We start from the raw sequence: 17,008 nt of genomic DNA, 5'->3' as shown, positions 1-17,008 counted from the left end.
TGGGCAGGCCACATGGCTGCCAGGCCTCTGAGCATCCTCTTCCACCCGCACCAGCGAGCGAGACCCCAGGGGTTACTTTTAAAAGACTTATTTAGTTAAAGGAAGGATGGTTACCTTTTTTTTTTTTTAAACAGTATGTATTTCCTGGTTTGAGTTCCTTTCTGTGAGGTTGCAACCTGGAGGTATTTAATTCTTTCACACAAAGAATTTTTAAAAGCATACATACAAGATGAAAACCAATACTGTTTCATTGAAAGTTTAAATGCTGGGCCTGTGTGTGTCTGTGTAATCTGATCTGATTTGGACATCACGACAGTGCTAGGCTCCTATGTGTTTGGATGAATCCCTTCATCTTCTGTTTTGGAAGAGCAAGCAGAATTGGTGCTGTTTTTTTTTTTTTTTCTTCTTTGGATGCTTGCTAGTATTTGGCAATGAAGCCATCTGCTCTTGTACTGTCCTTGGATGAGAGACTTTTTAAAAATTATGACTGATTAATCTTTTCATCACTCTATCATATTTATCTATGACAAAATACACGAACAGATTAAAGTAATTCCCTAGTCGTTAAAATTAACTTCTGGGGCTGGGGAGAGGGCTCAGGAAGTAGGAACAGTTGCTGTGCAAACACGGGGACCTGAGTTTGATGCCAGCACCCACCAAAGAAGCTAGTGTGTCTGTGCTCACATGTACCTGTGACCCTTGTGCGGGAGGAGGGGGCGAGGGGAGGAGGACGGGGATTTCTGGGGCTTCTGTTTGAGACGGCAAGCTCCAGGTTCAGAAGAGTCCCTGTCTCAGAAACACGGTAGAGGGCACCTGACATCCTCCTCTGGCCCTCACATCCTTACGTACAGACACATACAGCACATACATGTACAACCACACATGTATATCACACACACACACACACACACACACACATACACACACACACGGAGGCTCATACAGCATTAACTTCCGAATCTTCATTACATTTACTGGTGACACTAACGTGCCATAGTGACACTAATGTTGACAAATATTAAATGTAGAAAGTAAACAGAAAGGCAGTTCTTTCTTAAGTATTCATCGCCCATTTGTGCCTGCAGATGCCTGCATGAGCTTATCTGCACCGCATGTTTCTGGTGTCCGGAGGCATCGCATCCCCTGAAACTGGAGTTGCAGGAAGTTTGGAGTCACCTGAGACAGAGTCGGGAAACCCAACCCGCGTCCTCTGCAAGAGCAGTAAGCACTCTTCACGGCACTCTTAACTAGAGAGACGTCTATTTCCCTCAAAAATAGTGCCTAATGGGAGAAATTGGTCTTCTTTCCCTTACTGGTTACATGTACTGTATCCAATTAAGAGTTTTACTTTTGGGCCAGTTGTGGCGGGTGCTCCTTTCATTCCAGCACTCAGGAAGCAGAGGCGGGTAAGATAAATCTCTCATGAGCTGACGATAACCTGGTCTGACAACCTGGTCTACATACCAAGCTCCAGGCCAGCCAAGGCTACATGGTGAGACCCTGTCAAAAAAAAAAAAAAAAAAAAAAAAAAAAAAGCACAACAAGCAAAAAGAACAGATTTAACTTTTGGGAAACTAGGGAGATTGCTCGGCAGTTAAGAACACCTGCTTCTCTTTCAGGGGACTACGGCTTAGTTCTCAGCCCCCACACCAGGACAATGAAGTCTACATGGTGAGGCCTTATCTTTAAAAAGAAAATACTTTTTGCTAGAATGAGGTAACTTAACGATTCCATTACCATTTAATCCCGTTGATTTTTTAACACTGAGACTTCGTGCACACACAATCAAGTCGAGATGCAAAGTACTGTTCTACGTACGGGGTCGCCCTGACACCGCAAGGCTCCTCCAAGCACCACAAACTCAGCACTGACACACTGTGAGCAACCATTCTGAACATTCTATCAGGTGACAAGTCCGGGGGTTCTTCAATTTTGTTAAGTCAAAATGGGGAAATGACTTAGGAAAGGATATGTTACTTTCTAGTCAGAATCATCTACTTCCCCAACACCAACCAAGGAAGAGTAAAGACTCGGAGGCAACAGATGTCAGATGGAAAAGACCTCTACTTTCCCTTGTAAACTACGAGAAGATCAACTGCACGGGGCACATTGGACGCAAGAGCCAGCTTGTCTAGTACCACAGATTTCTTTCAGAAAAAAAAAAAAAAAATCTAGAAATCGATTCAGTCTAAACTACTTGTGGCCTAAAAACCCTCCATGATGTATTTCCCACTCTTCTAACAGGACAGGTGACCTCAAACAGAGCCCTTTAGGGGTGAAGAAAACAGGAGAAGCAAGGGGTCACTATCTACCCCATCCTGCCCCCACAGATCAGGGAGCAGACATAGATGGGGTGGGGGAGGGGAGAAGTGAAGTGGAGAGAGAGGGGTTCCAAAGACTCAGACAGGGATCCTGGAGTAAAAAGTAAAAAACAAACATTTTTTATTATATATACATACCTCCACTATGAACCTATCGGTGGATGAAAAAAATTATTATGTTTTCTTCCTATTTGCTCTGCCCTAGGAATTGCATATACCAAATAGAGAGCTACTGAGTTATTGCGAGTCCTTCAAAAATGGCTCCTTTGCGATATCATCGTAGATTACCTCTAGCCACATTCAAACTCCCCTCCTCACTTTTTCCAAGGGTTCCCTTGCTCTCGTTTGTTGAGATGCAGCCACAGCTGACCTCCAGCTCACAGAGATCCACCTGCCTCTGCTGGGATTAAAGGTGTGACCATCATGCTTGGCCTCTGTTAAAGACTTTCATCTCGTTTTTTCTTCTTTTTATTTATTTGTGTGTCTGGGGGTGTACCCCCACAGAAGCAAGGATGCATGTCAAAGGCCTGGCGAACCACAGGGGTGCTGACATCCCAAACCCTGTCCTCTGACCAGCACCTGCTCCTAACTGCTGAGTTAGCTCTCCAGCCCCTCCCCTCTCTGTTTCAGTGTCCTGCCTGGCTCTAAGTGCTGAAGTATGCCACTTGAAGTACAGCTCTGTTTCTCCTCTTCGCCTGTTTGCCCATTGCTAGCTGGTATAAGGATCCTGAACCTCCCAGTCTCTGTTCTCTCATCTGCAGAAAGGGCTACCACCAAGTATTTACACAGCCAACAAGAGGATTAAACAATACAATTTATAGGGAGTCCTCGGCATGGCATCTGCAAGCGCTAAATAGTTGCCTTGCGTCTGTATGTCTGAACTTGCACCCATTAGCGGCCGTGTTTTGTTTTATTTCTTCATTTTGCTGCGTGACAAAGGGTCCCCTGCCACAGAGGTGCTCAATGAATTCTCCCTAAATAAGGAGGAAAGCCTAAAAGGCTTGAACATGAATTTATAATAGGTTTTCAGTTTTCCTTGCTTTCCCAATTTGCGTAGCTATGCTTGGAATTCCAAGCACTCACAGAAAGAGAGAGAACACAGTCCTTTCTCAGAACTCATCTAATCAGACTGGCCCTAGGTTAATACATCTTTTCCACGGTACGCAGAAGCATCAGCTTCAAGGCACAATGGAGAAGGCGTGAACAAAGGGAAACAGCCTTGAACAAACACTTCACCCTGGCGTCATGGCTCAGCTCAGTAAGGCCAGCACTCCGGACTCTCAGACAGGAGAAGCACAAGTTCAAGACCACCTTGGACTAGCACAAACTGACTTCCAAACTGACTGACTGGCTGTTCCTTCACAAATCAGCAGGTACAAGTGCTTGGTGCCAAGCCGGAGAACCCCTGGAATCCGCACGGTGGGGGAAGAGGCCTGACTCTCACATGTTGGCTCCTGACCTCGCACACAGCGTACTGGAGCGCAGCTGCCTCGTCCCTGACACAGGCACAGACATCACAGAGATCTACGGAAGCTGGCTGTGTCTGTTGATGTGAGAAATCCCACACCAGGGGAATGAACTCCCCACGCTCAACAGGGCGCTTCCGGCCGCAGTGATTGCGGCTGCTGTTTGTCTCCTGCCGCACCTCCTCTCCCCACACCTACTGTAGCTACCCTGAACTCAGGGAACTCAAGACATTTTTCATTTTCAAAACAAGGACCAGGGCGAACAGAGCTATGCAAATGCATCCTCTCCAGACTTCGGGGTCTGAAGAAAATGCGAGCACAGTCTTAGAGTAAGCCAGAGCTGTAAACCTCACACGCTACCTACTCCAGAATACAGGACTTCAAACAGCTTGAAAACACCCTTTCACCGCTGCCTGGGGAGAAGTGTGGCACGCTGGGATTGTATTTAACTAAGGGCGCATTTTCCCAACTTGAAATCAAGGTGCGGCACCCTGACAACAAGCGGGTACCCAGGCAGAGCCAATCCCACCAGCTTCCAAAGCACAGGCAGGTTCAAGAAGGGGTGGTTCCACAGCTGTGTGAGCACAGCTGTCAAAGGCAAACACAGACTATACAAGCCTCTCAGGAGCCACATCAGTCCTAACCCGGAGGGACAGTGCTCATTTCTAACTAGGAGCCAACCAAAGAGGTAAAACGTCAGTGTCATCTGGTCAATTTTAACGAAAAGAATAATTTCAAAAATGATACAGGTGCAAAGGTTGTAACAGTTATATCTCGGCAACAAGGATTTCATTTAGCCTTCGAGGAGGGCCTAGAGAATCTGCTAAAATGGTTTCTGAAATGTAAAATGCTACATACTTCCAATAACAAAAAGTATATTTAAATTATTTGCAGTTACCTTATTTATTTTGCCTGCGTGCACGCAGGTGCACCGCGTGTGTGCCTGGTGCCCGATGAGGCCGGAAGAGGGCATCAGAGCCCACAGACTGAAGTTACTCCCAGTTGTGGGGCTGAGAATGGAACCTGGGCCCTCTTCACCATGGAGCTGACTCTCCAGCCCCACAAAGACATGTTTGACTGTTTGGGGCGGTAGTTTCCACAGAGCTGTGAGGCTTCTGAAGTGGCAGCAATTACACACACAGTGTCGTTTTCCCTGAAGTCTTTTTCATGTTTTTTTCCTTCTAACTGAGTCAGGTGAGCCAGAGAACGTAAGTGAGAACTTTAGGGAGAAGAGGAGTCCTTAAAGTTTACGTGTCCAATTCCTTTGTTTACTGGACAACGGGATGAAAGCCTCCACTATCACGTCTTCTTATCGTTAGACCAGAAATTATTTTCCGCCATATGCCTTTCTCCAGTTCCTTTTCCCTTTTCTTCACTCAACACTGCATGCTTTCCCAGTGGGAAGGCTTGCACAATCAGGCAACAGGCAACCTAAATTCTCCTCAGAGAATTCCTACACTCAGGCTGGAGACAAAGCAGATACCCAGATCTGGACATTACCTCAGTAGATTACCTGATTCTAATCTGTGGCATCGGAAGAGCACAGCCCGACTCACATTCCGTCCAAGACAAAGTTAGCATCAGGTTAATTCTAAGAAACCGGCTCCACGGCCACCACATAGCTGCTTATGTCAGAGCGCTTTGTTCTAAAGCCCTGGGAAGAGAATTAACACTGATGTCTTCCTTTTCCTGTCCTTGGTTGACCCAGAGGAGACAGACAAACACAAACAAACGTGAAGAGCCCAACAGGTGTGAGGGCTATCGTGTCCTCATCTTTTCCTCGTCTCCTTCCTCTCACTTTTTCCAGTGCCTAGCCCAGAGGGACCTTAATCCAGACAGCCCCCCAGCTAAAGAGCCAGTTACCCTCAGCAATCGCTCCACCTGCTCAGGTCTTGGTTCCCTGCCTGCAACATAACCTACTTCCGGCCCTGCAGGTCCCCTTCCTCCTCTGGAATAAAGCACCGGCTGTGTGAGGTGCTGTTTGAAATCCTCTCTAACACCAGAGCCCTGAGTCCTCCCTGCTCAGTAACTCTACCTCTCTGAGCCCGCCGACCTTTGACCTTCATCCTCTCCCTTTCTGCTGGCTTCTTGACACTGGACGCATTCCTGACACTGCCGTTTTGTAAGACTGGTCTAATACTGTCCCATTTCTTGCTCTATGAATCTGCATGTTTTCTAAAATAGTATCAGTGTCCTCCGTTCAGAGCCTTTGGAGATTCTCTCTATTGGAAAAATAAATGCATGTCTGAAACCCGTTTTCCCAGCATACTGCGTTCCCGACAGTTATGTACTGGGCTTTTTAAAGTAACAACACAGAAAAAGATTAAACAAAATTCAAGTAAAATAGATCTCCCTCTCATTCTCCATTTACTCAGAAACACTTCCCCCATATAGGCCACCACTGTTACTGGCTTGCAATATACCCTGCCTGATTAGGTCTGCATCCCCCCCCATGATTTCTCTAGGTCTTTTCATACAACAAGCACATAGGAGTCACCACCAGGGCCCAAGCTGCTTTGTCCTCTCCTCCATTTCTTGCCCGTGCTGTATCCCAAAGATTATTCTACACACTCATGACAGCCACGTTTGCTCTGGTTACCCAGACAAGCCCACGCTCCAGCTCTCTAACCTAAACACTCATGGTCATAGCGTCTTCTAATAGAAATGAGTGGACGCCATCTGTAGAGCTCAAGTACAGAGCCAGGCACACGGGAACGCTCACTAAACGTTAGTTCCTAGCATTCTCTTCCCTTGGAGGGCTCCTTGTGAGTCCGGCCTTCCACAGCAACCATGATGGGGCTGTGGCATCATGCCAGAACAAATTCAAACCCTGTTCTCAGATTTCTTTTGACAGATACACAGCCCTGGACAGAGCGTGCATCCCTAAGTTGGCTTCAGACTACTGGGCATTTAGGAAGTTAGGATGTCCCAAGACAGCTGGAAGCATCTCATGGCCATGGGCCAGGTCAGCCATTTATCCCAGCTCTGCCCAAAAGGGATCCCAAAGAGGCAGTTCACAACCGAATGTGTCACTCATTCAGCACATAGTTTTTCTAAATTTTTAAGTTTTGAAGAGTACTCAAAAGTATCCAGGTTTTACACTTCCTAAAAAACCAGAAGATTCATGAATAAATAGTGGGTCTGTTCTGCTGAGCACAAAATGCTGCCATGGCCCAGGCAGAGGCTGTCTGCTCGCATATACCCTCTCAAGGATCCTCACCCAACTTCATTTTCATATCCTTTGGTCACAGTATTCATGCTGTGAAGCCAGAGAAGTAATGATATTGTCTCACTTAAAAACATTATTTCATGTGTATGAATGTTTGCCTGCATGTACGTGTGCATACCATGTGCAAGCCACGTGTACATGGAGCCCGGAAGGCGGCACTGGATTCCCTGCAACTAGAATTACAGATGGGTTATAAGCTGCAGCATGGATACAGGGACCAAACTCCATCCTCTGCAAGAGCAGCAGGTGCTCTTCACCACAAAATCATCTCTCCAATCCCCTGACTTGCTCCTCTGTGATCTGACACTGTGGCTCCCGTGTCCTTCAGCGGGATATTTCTAAGAAGTAAAATGCCTCCCCAGGGAACCACAGCACGGCTGACAGGCCTCACCACTATCTCCCTTCTAGCTAATTCTGGGTCCTACCTAAACATTCTGTTCCCGTGTCCTACTTACAGCAGACACTTCTGACAAGAATCCACCTGTCTGAGTTGCCAAGACCTTATCAGAGACAGGGCTGTGAAAACACGCGTATCTCCTGCCTGCCACCTCCCTTCCTGCTCCACACACCAGGGCTCTCTGCGTGGAGGCAGCTCTGATTTGCAGGAATGCTCTGGCTGCCTGCCCTGGCACTGAGCTCGTCTGGGTGGGGCAGCAGGCTTCGGGGTGCAAAATCTTAACTCTGGAATGTACTTCCTCATAGAGGTGCCAAGGCCTAAGCTTGGCAGCTTCTGAACACAATGACCTTTAAGCTACCAGACATTTATTATTACTGACTGAGAGATGGATGCAGGGTTCTTTGAACTCACAGAGGGCTGGGGTTCAGGTTAAGTGGGGTAAGCCATCTGCTCAGACTGAATTGTTTTTCCTTCTAAAAGAATAAAAGACCGTCTTCTAAAGCTAAAAAGTGATGCACTGCAAGCTAAAAGCACAAGCTAGCAAGAACTAACCATCCCAGGTCTATTGCAAACTTGTTAATTATGCGAAAATGTGAAGTGAGAGGTGAGACTATATGCTGATAAATCCAAAAGCTGTAGTTCTAAAACTTTAGTGGGCATATTAATAGAATTCAACCTATAAAAAAACAACAGCTGGAAAAGCAGCATGTACTCCTAAGTGCTAATCCACCTCTACAGCCTTCCAAAATAAAAATGAAAAAGAAACCGGGGATATAGTTCTGTAAGGATGCGGACCTGGGTTCAATCCCCAAATACTGTGAAAATAAAGAATCGGTTTCTGCCATTTTAATTGTCAAAGTTTTCAAGATGCTTTAAGTAACCATAGCAAGGTTATTTGTTAAGGTCACACTTTTGTTTACTTTTAGCCAGTGAAACATTTTAAGTTTCCCCTCCCAGCTCTAAGGATAAAAATCCAGGGCCAGATGCACTTTAACACTGCACTGTATGACCAGCCTCGTTAAAAAAAAAAAAAAAAAGTTAGCAAATGGGAACTACCGTTTCTTTCCCCGGCAGTTAGTGACGACTATATCCAGGCAACAGAGGTGTGAATGAAAGGCTGCGCTGGGAGGGACAGCAGCGGGCAGGCTGGCAAGGTGGATTCTCTAAGGTTGGGATTCCGGGCCTAGGAGACCTTATGTAGACCCCACCCGTCTCAGTCTCTCTCAGAGTCCCTTCACGGAGATGGTCCTCCTCCCCAGGGCCAGGGGTCGGGGGTCTGCCCAGGAACGCGTAAGGACTAGAGGTCTGTCTTCAAATGTTTGCTTCGATTCAGGACCCCTACTCCCACCCCTGCCTTTTCTTTCCCAGCAGTGTGGGCCCCTGGAGAGTGTGGGTGGCCGCGCACCTATGTGAATACGGGCAGGGTTAATTAAACTCAGTGAGCTAAAATAAACAGGCAAAAAGTGACAAAGAGACCTAAAAGGAGGACATGAAGGTGGGGAGAAGACTGTTTGAGAAGTACTATTCAGTGGGACGTTTGCTTAGTAATCACAAGCACAGGACAGTGTGCACGCTGGGATTTCAGACTGCTCACATAAAAAGATACTACACTGTATTAAAATAAAACACACGGGCAGCGCTAGAAGAGTAGAAGGCTACGCTGAGTACACTGACTTCACTGAATTACCTCGTGACGCAGGAAAGCTCTCTGGGTGACCTTGGACTGGCCCCGATCTCCTTGCCTGCTCTTTTCAGAACTACCTGTGAAATGGGTGGGAAATGTCTCAAGAGGTATCTCACACCCAGCCCTCATTCCCGTGCCTCCCAGGGAAGGTGACAGGGTGAGTGAGAAAGGTCCTTCCCAGGACAGTCTGAGCTCTTCTCCTCTTCCCTGGCCGCCAGATGCCTGTCAAAGCTTTAGCTTGGTGCCTCATGTGACCATCTGAGTGCAGACTACAGTCCCGTTGCCTTTCGGAGTCCCTCGGGTGCGGCAGAAGTGAGACGGGCTCAGTTAAGAGTCCACCTGCCCCATGAAGCTTTGTTAGGCCCTGAGGGACCGGCTCACGGGGATTCTGGGCTCCTTTTGCCTCGCGTTTCTCACTGAAGTAGTAAGTAATACATCCATTTCACGTGACTGCCCCGGTGTGTGCTATCTCACTGGACTCAGGACCTGCAGCAGTAAAATCAGGACATGGCAGACCCACTCTGCAGCGATCTTGACCCGACTGTCTTCGGAACCTCAGGCTCCTTTTCGGTAAAATGAGGGTCATAGCAAGGCACTCTTCCTGCAAATTTAACTCATGGTTTATTTTTGCCACTACAGAATCATCAGAAAGGATTGTGTCCCCAAGACTGGCAGGGGAAGACCTGAGGTCAGACAGATTAAATTGACTTTAGAAATGGTAAATGAGGTGTCATTCTTACATCCAGGAATCACTCAACATACTCACTCACTTCCCTCACGGGCTTGGTGTGAGAATGGATCAAAGCAGTGAATGATTGTCAAAATGATTCATCAAGGTGGGCTTGGTGGTGAATGCCTTTTAAGTCAAGCATTTGAGAAATGGAGAGAGGCTGATCTCTGTGAGAGCGAGGCCAGACTGGTCTACACAGTTCCAAGGACAACCAGAGCTGTAAGAGACTCTGTCTTTAGAAAGAATGCAAGGAAGAAAGGAAGAAGTAAAAAAAGGAAAAGAAAGTAAAAGAAATGAAAGGAGGCAGGCGACACCAGCTCCCACACAATGGCTAGATATTGGTTCTTAACAATCCATTTCAAAGAACACAGCAGGAAGCCCCAAAAGAACAGGGTTCCTGTCCTCAAACAGAAAGCCCCCACCTCCCAGTAGCTCCTAGGACCATGTTTTACTCTGCTGTAAAATGGAAGCAGGCCTTTTTCAGTGCCTTGCCCTGCAGCTTATCACGAGGCTTAAAGGAGAGGCTAAGGACTCGGAGAGGACCAGACGAGGCTTGGAGAGGCGCTTGGCAAGACAATTCTATGAGCTTTGAACACCAACCGTCAAATCTGACTGGGCGGCTTTATTAAAGAAATGGTATGTATCAGCAATGTCCACCCACAGCAAAAGAGAAAGACCAACAAGCAATAGAATGAATACTCGGCCGTTGGTGCTCCACACATAAAGCTGATAAAAAGAACCAAGACCCCGAAGAGCACATCCCATGACCTAGTCACACAGCATTAAAAACATGTAAAATAGATGTGCTCAGAAAAAGGCTATACGAGCAGCAAAGTTACAGTTTTCATGAGCTGAACAAGGATTTCTGACTGGGGAGATGGGATGGTGACGATGTGATTAGTGCCGTTAAACTTCACACGTGCATGCACATACCCATGACCAAACATGGATATATATCTGTGATTTCACATACTTCTTTTTTTAATTCAATTTTTATTTTTATATATTAATTACAGTTTATTCACATTGTATCCCAGCTGTACCCCCTTCCCTCATTCCCTCCCAATCCCATCCTCCCTCCCTCTTCTCCTCCCAAGCCCTTCTCCAAGTCCACCGATAGAGGAAGTCCTCCTCCTCTTCCAACTGACCCTAGTTTATCAGGTCTCATCAGGACTGGTTGCATTGTCCTCCTCTGTGCCTGGCAAGGCTGCTCCTCCCTTAGGGGGAGGTGATCAAAGAGCTAGCCACTGGGTTCATTTCAGAGACAGTCCCTGTTCCCATTAGTAGGGAACCCACGGGGACACTGATGCCATGAGCTACATCTGTGCAGGGGTTCTAGGTTATCTCCATGCATGGTCCTTGGTTGGAGTATCAGTCTCAGAAAAGACCCCTGGACCCAGAGATTTCTGTTCTGTTTCTCTCTTTGTGGAGCTCCTGTCCTCTCCAGGTCTTACATACTTCTGTATTATGTTTCACGATAAGACTAATGAACAGTAATTTTAAAAAAGCAGTTCTGGGCTCCATACAATTATACGAACAATGCTTTATTATTACAAAAAAAAAATGAACTTTTATTAGAAGTTATTTTGGTTCAATCTCAGAGCCATTAAATTAGGAAAATACTCACTTAAGACTCCTCCCAAAACAAAGTGCAGTCATTAAGGAAGGCATAGGAAGTTATTCAAGGGGCTGCTCTGTCTGTGTACTGCAATTACTGATCATTGCCCAGGTGTGCTCACGTGGGTAATCCCAGCACTTGGTCAGTGGAGGCAGAAGATCAGGAGTTCAAGGCCAGCCTTGTCTACATAGTCCAGGCCAGGCTAGGCTATATGAGACCCTGCTCCTCCAAAATACAGAAAATGACAACAATAATGCTGAGTAATAATAATTACTGATGGTTTGAAACTTTCCAGAGTCAAACTAAAATTTCTAGTTTCGGGAACAGAATGACTAGAGCAAGGGAGACGGCCGAGTGGCCAAAGCATCTACAGTACAGGTGTGAGGACCCGAGCGTGAGCCCTCAGTGACAAGAAGAGCTGGGTGTGACCGCACACCTGTGATCCTTGTGTTCATACAGAAAGTGGGGGGGAGGGGAAGAGTCAGGACGATCCCCAAAAGTTCACAGGCCTGCTAGCCTGGTATATGCAGCTATGAGCAAGCAAACAAGACGGAAAGGGAGGACCGACACCCCAAGTCGCCCCAACCTCCACGTGTGCTCCCACATTCACACACACACACACACGCACACACACGCACACACACGCACAAACACACGTACATCGTGCACTTAACATACAGTGAGAAATCGAAAGGTCACATAACTACAGTCACCCCCTTGAACATGTTTCACACACCAGCCTCAAAGAAAGCGCTCGATCATTTGGATGCCCTGGGCTCTCTGACTACTCACCAGCTGGCTGTGTCTGTGCTACCCTCTTGGGGTAAGTCTTGCTTCGACTTCTCACCACGATCTGATTGGGCCGGGGAAGTTGGATGGAAAGATCTCGGCTCATTTGCAAGGCTGTCCTGCCACTTGAAAAAGGAGACATTTTTTGATTAGCGAAAGTAAAACCAGATGGCCACAGAATTGAACACAGTCCAGTCTGAGTATCTCGGGCGGGGGAGGCACAGATTTCAACAGGCCATAAGCCTACAGAGGCCTTTAATTGATGTCCATTCTACTACTGACCACGAGAGGAACACTAAAGGAAAGGAGAGATTTACACCGGGTGAAAACAAGAGTTTGCCGAGGGACCAGCAAAAAGGGAAGGTTTCCCAGAGGTTAGGCTTATGTCAGGTGGGAAGGATGGGCTAGAAATAGAGGCTGCTGATGGCCTTGAGGTCCGCAGCGGACCGCTAGAGAAGTCACGGTGGGTGAACCATGCAACAGGTAATTTTACAGGACGGCCCCAGGCCGTGCTCACACAGCAAGCGGGAAGGCATCGTCCGAAATACCAGCGGCATTTGTTTTTGCTGAGCCCTGGCACAATCCGTCATTTATTCTATCTCCTCACTTAAGAAACCATGCTTCCAGGGAGAGAGACAACAAGTGTGGGGGCCCACACAGGCCTGCTTCTCTAGAGATCATGTGAGGATTTGGAGCCCAAGCTTAATTCCCTGGGCTGGCATTGTGGTTTCAATATCACACACACACACACACACTACACATGCACACACAAACACACATGTAGCACATACCACATATCCAACACATCCCACACACATGGATGTGCACACGTACACAAAAGCTTGTATGCTGAAGGTCTGGCCTCCATCCGGTGGCCCACATGAGAGGTGACTAGGTTGTGGAGTTAATAGTCTCATCAGTGGGTTAACCCGCTGGCTACTTTGCAGCCCAATCGACTGCTAGACGGTGGGGCATGGTTGAAGGAAGCAGACCACCGAGCTGTGCCTTTCGAGGGAACATGCCTCTCCGTCCCGCCCTCTCCTTCCCCTCACACCCCCACCCTCTTTAGCATGAGATCATCACTCTGTCCCACCACACCCTCTCACGACCATGATGTTTCTACCCAGGGCCCAAAGCTAACCCTCAACAGAAATCTCAGAAACCATAAACCAAAATAAACCTCTCCTCTAGCTTAGATGCATCTACGTGCAGAGGCTCTTTTTCTGGAAAGCTTAAAAAATTCCACAGAGAGACAAGACTCCGTTATTATTCAGGGCATCGAGACTAGGACTACCTACTCCAGACTTTCTCTGCTGTCAAAAAGGCTTGGCTAGTACATATCTCCCTGCACAGAGGAAAGACCATTGTCACACATATATAAGTAAATGTGCAGACCACTCAGACATTTTATACATGAGATTATACTTTATTATTCATTTTTTTCTTCATAGCTTCCCTCTCAGGAGCAAAGGAAAGAGAAAATAACTCCCAAGATTAATAAGACTGTGGTCCAGAAACGTCAACTGATCTTCCAGAGGCCTAGCACAGGCCTTAGACTCCCCATCTGGGCAATAGAGATCAGTCGGCAGGCATGGAGGAACAGAACACTTAGCTATTTAATTTGACATTTTAAGCCCCGTGGAAAACTCAGGTCTGCCTTTTCCTAGCCATTTAGTCTTTGGGGTTTTGTTTGTTTGTTTTTGAAGATTTCTGCAGCCCCCTTTTCATCCTCAATATTACCCTGTGCCTCTTCTTAGAGAACGCGCCCTTCTCTGTGGTTTCAAGTAATGGGCACATACTCATGAGAGTCCCCACTTCCATGCCTACTCACACCCCAGCAATGTGTTGTCTCTATTCTGGCTGGCAAAGCCACAGTGCTTCTGCATCAAAGTGAAGAGAGGGAAATAACAGGGGAAGAGACCTGGCTTCAGATACCAGATTCCATGCTTACGGGTCCTCAGCTTAATTACTTTCCCAGGGGAGCGCTCCAATTTCTATCCTATAATTGAGGACATGATACCTCTGTGGTGGGCCACTGTGTAGACGAAATAAGCAGTGTTGGGGAAAGCAGCTGACACCGGGGTGCAGCTCCTGAGAACGGGGTCTTTCCTCCACACGTGAAACTCAAGAGCTCCTCCGGTTCACTCCTACACAGAGGATGCTGCTTCCCAGGCCTCCTAGGAAGTCCCTGCAACTTGTTCTCTCAAAGAGCTTAACAACAGCTAAGAAGAAAGGCTAATTTTCAGAGACTCCAATAAGAAGATGTCAATATGTCACAAGATACTTAATTAGTCAAAGATTTAATCAGTCTCCATTTCAGAATGCTGCTCCCTCAAAATAAAAACAAGAGAATCAAAACATCAGGCAAACTTCAGCTCAGCCTTCTTTCCAATTTAGTTTGAAAACCTGACTGTCCCACATCACTTAAAATGTTTGGTTTTTTTTCCCCTTCTTATGTCATAACTAGTTTCCCTAAAAGAGCCCATTCGAAAACATGCAACACACATGCACACACACACACACACACACACACGCATCCACACGCATCCACACTCACACACTGAGGCTCCTTTGCCTCTATCTCACAGCCTGCAAGAAGTGACTATTTTACTCCAGAACTATTTCCCTTCGGGGTATCTCTAGATTACTTTAACAAAGAGGTAGGCACATGATACTGGTTAAAAGGTGTTAGTTTGCCAACTCTTGACACTAAACAGCCTGAATTACTGACCATCCAGCAATCAGACTTGTCCTGCTTGACCTCTGACCGGACAGATGAACTGCCGATGAACTGCCTCTCTCCCACAGGTGGCGTGTAGTTCGTGCATTTTTACACACAAATAAATAGATTTGGGTTCCATTAAGATTTACCAGGCAGTTAACATTCCCCATGAAAGCAGAGCAGATTTGGCAAAGCATCCAATTCTGCAAAGGTTACCTTTAATTGCTTTCTTGGAAAAAAGCTATATTTAATATGTAAAATCCAATGAAAATAATTTCTAATAGTAATTCCCAGTAGCCATAAGATTTGCATTTCAATAAACTTGAGAAATCAGGTATGGCTATATTTGCAGAAGCCAACTAGCTCCAGCATATGTTAAACAGCACGATTATAATTTTAATCATCTAAACACTAATAAGACAGATGCCTTCACACTAGCTGCAAGCCTGTTGACAAGGAGACAAATTTAAGCATGTTCTCTCTAGCCGTGGCAATACAATGATTGGAAAAACAGCAAAAACAAAACAAAACAAAACAAAAAAACACCCGGTGTTACCCATTCTTCTCAGAATGAAAGTACTAGCTTCTTAAATATCTCATAATATATTCTTGACTAAGGAAGAACTCTGAAAACCTGAAGGCTAAATATTAACACATCGACAAAAACCTTCATACAAAGTCAAAAATACCTGGAATAAATAATACTTTTTTTTTTAAGTCACAAAGGGAGTAAATGCTCTACCGGATATCATATTCACAGGAAGTACTAGACATCTACTGTTGATCATTCTTACTGGTTGGCTCTTGTCTCAGATTTAAGACTTCAGAGTGGGGCATTAAAAGGAAAGAATTAAGGTCAGGCATACTGCAATCTTGCAAACCCAACTTTCTTTTTGAATGTCCTGTGGAAGCATTTCATCCCGTAAGGTCCCTTGTCATCTCCTGGTGACATTTCTGCACCCTGCTTGGCTTCTCTGGGCCTGGGGGCCTGCTTCTCTGCCTAAGTAATACTGAATCTCTTTGATGGCAGAGAGGTCAGAACTGAGTTTTTTTATATCTGGGGCCCTAACAGCCTTTCTTGAGCACCGCACCTCCACACTGAACAGAAGGGACTGGAAAACAAACAAACAAACAAACATACAAAAAAAAAGCTTCCTGGAAATACAGAGCTCACTCCCACTTTTAAGGGGAGCATTAAAGAAAGAGCAGAGACTGAGGGAACGGCCAACCAGTGACTGGCCCAAGGAGACCCACCCCATGCGAGACAGCCAACCCCCGACACTATCAATGACGCTCTACCATGCTTGCAGGCAGGAGCCTAGCATAACTGCCTTCTGAGAGGCTCCATCCAGCAGCTGATGGAAACAGATGCAGAGACCCACAATCAAACAATAGGCCAAGTTCTGGGGGTTCTGTGGAAGAGTGGGAGGAAGGATTAAGGGACCTGGCGGGGTCAAGGACACCACAGGAAGACCTACAGAGTCAACTAACCTAAGCCCACGTGGGTTCACAGAGACTAAACTACAAACCAAAGAGCTTGCATGGGCTGGACCTAGACCCTTACACATACACAGTAGATGTGCAGCTTGGTCATCCTGTGGGTCCCCTACCAGATGGGAGCAGGGGCTGTCTCTGACCCTGTTGTCTGCCTTTAGAGCCCTTCCCCCTAGCTGGGCTGCCTTGTCTGGCCTCCGTGGGAGAGGATGTTTAGTCCTGCTGCAACTTGAGGTGCGCAGGTGGGTTGGTAGCCCTCGGAGGCCTCCCCTTCTCTGAGAAGGAGAGGGGGGACAGGGTGAGGGGGTGTGAGAGCAGGACTGGGCAGAGAGGAGGGAGGGGGCTGGGATCAGGCTGTAAAGTGATTAAGTAAAATTTAAAAAAAAAAAAAAAGGAGGAAAGAGCTAAGCGCCTAGCTACATGGTGGTCAAAGCTTTCTCCACACAAGCTGAGCCTGATTATCAAGGGAAAGCACAAGCCACGGAGCCATGAATCCCACTGCTTCCTAGCTGGGTTACCGTGAAAAGTCCCCTGAGCGTCCGTTTCCCTATGTAGAAA

At 46.7% G+C, this 17,008-nt stretch overlaps 1 protein-coding gene across 4 annotated transcripts in view; it reads right to left on the bottom strand.

Moving 5' to 3' along the window:
- Epb41l4a (erythrocyte membrane protein band 4.1 like 4A) overlaps positions 1-17,008 on the bottom strand; it is a 194,316-nt gene that overhangs the window by 38,032 nt on the left and 139,276 nt on the right. For all 4 annotated transcript variants that reach the window (XM_021641450.2, XM_021641448.2, XM_060377495.1 and 1 more), the window contains one exon: positions 12,238-12,359. In XM_021641450.2, the coding sequence (XP_021497125.2) occupies positions 12,238-12,359 (122 nt within the window). The remainder of the gene's footprint in view (positions 1-12,237; positions 12,360-17,008) is intronic.

Source organism: Meriones unguiculatus, chromosome 2 (assembly GCF_030254825.1).
Source record: "Meriones unguiculatus strain TT.TT164.6M chromosome 2, Bangor_MerUng_6.1, whole genome shotgun sequence".
Classification (NCBI taxonomy): Eukaryota; Metazoa; Chordata; class Mammalia; order Rodentia; family Muridae; genus Meriones; species Meriones unguiculatus.
This window is presented reverse-complemented; position numbering and strand designations above follow the sequence as displayed.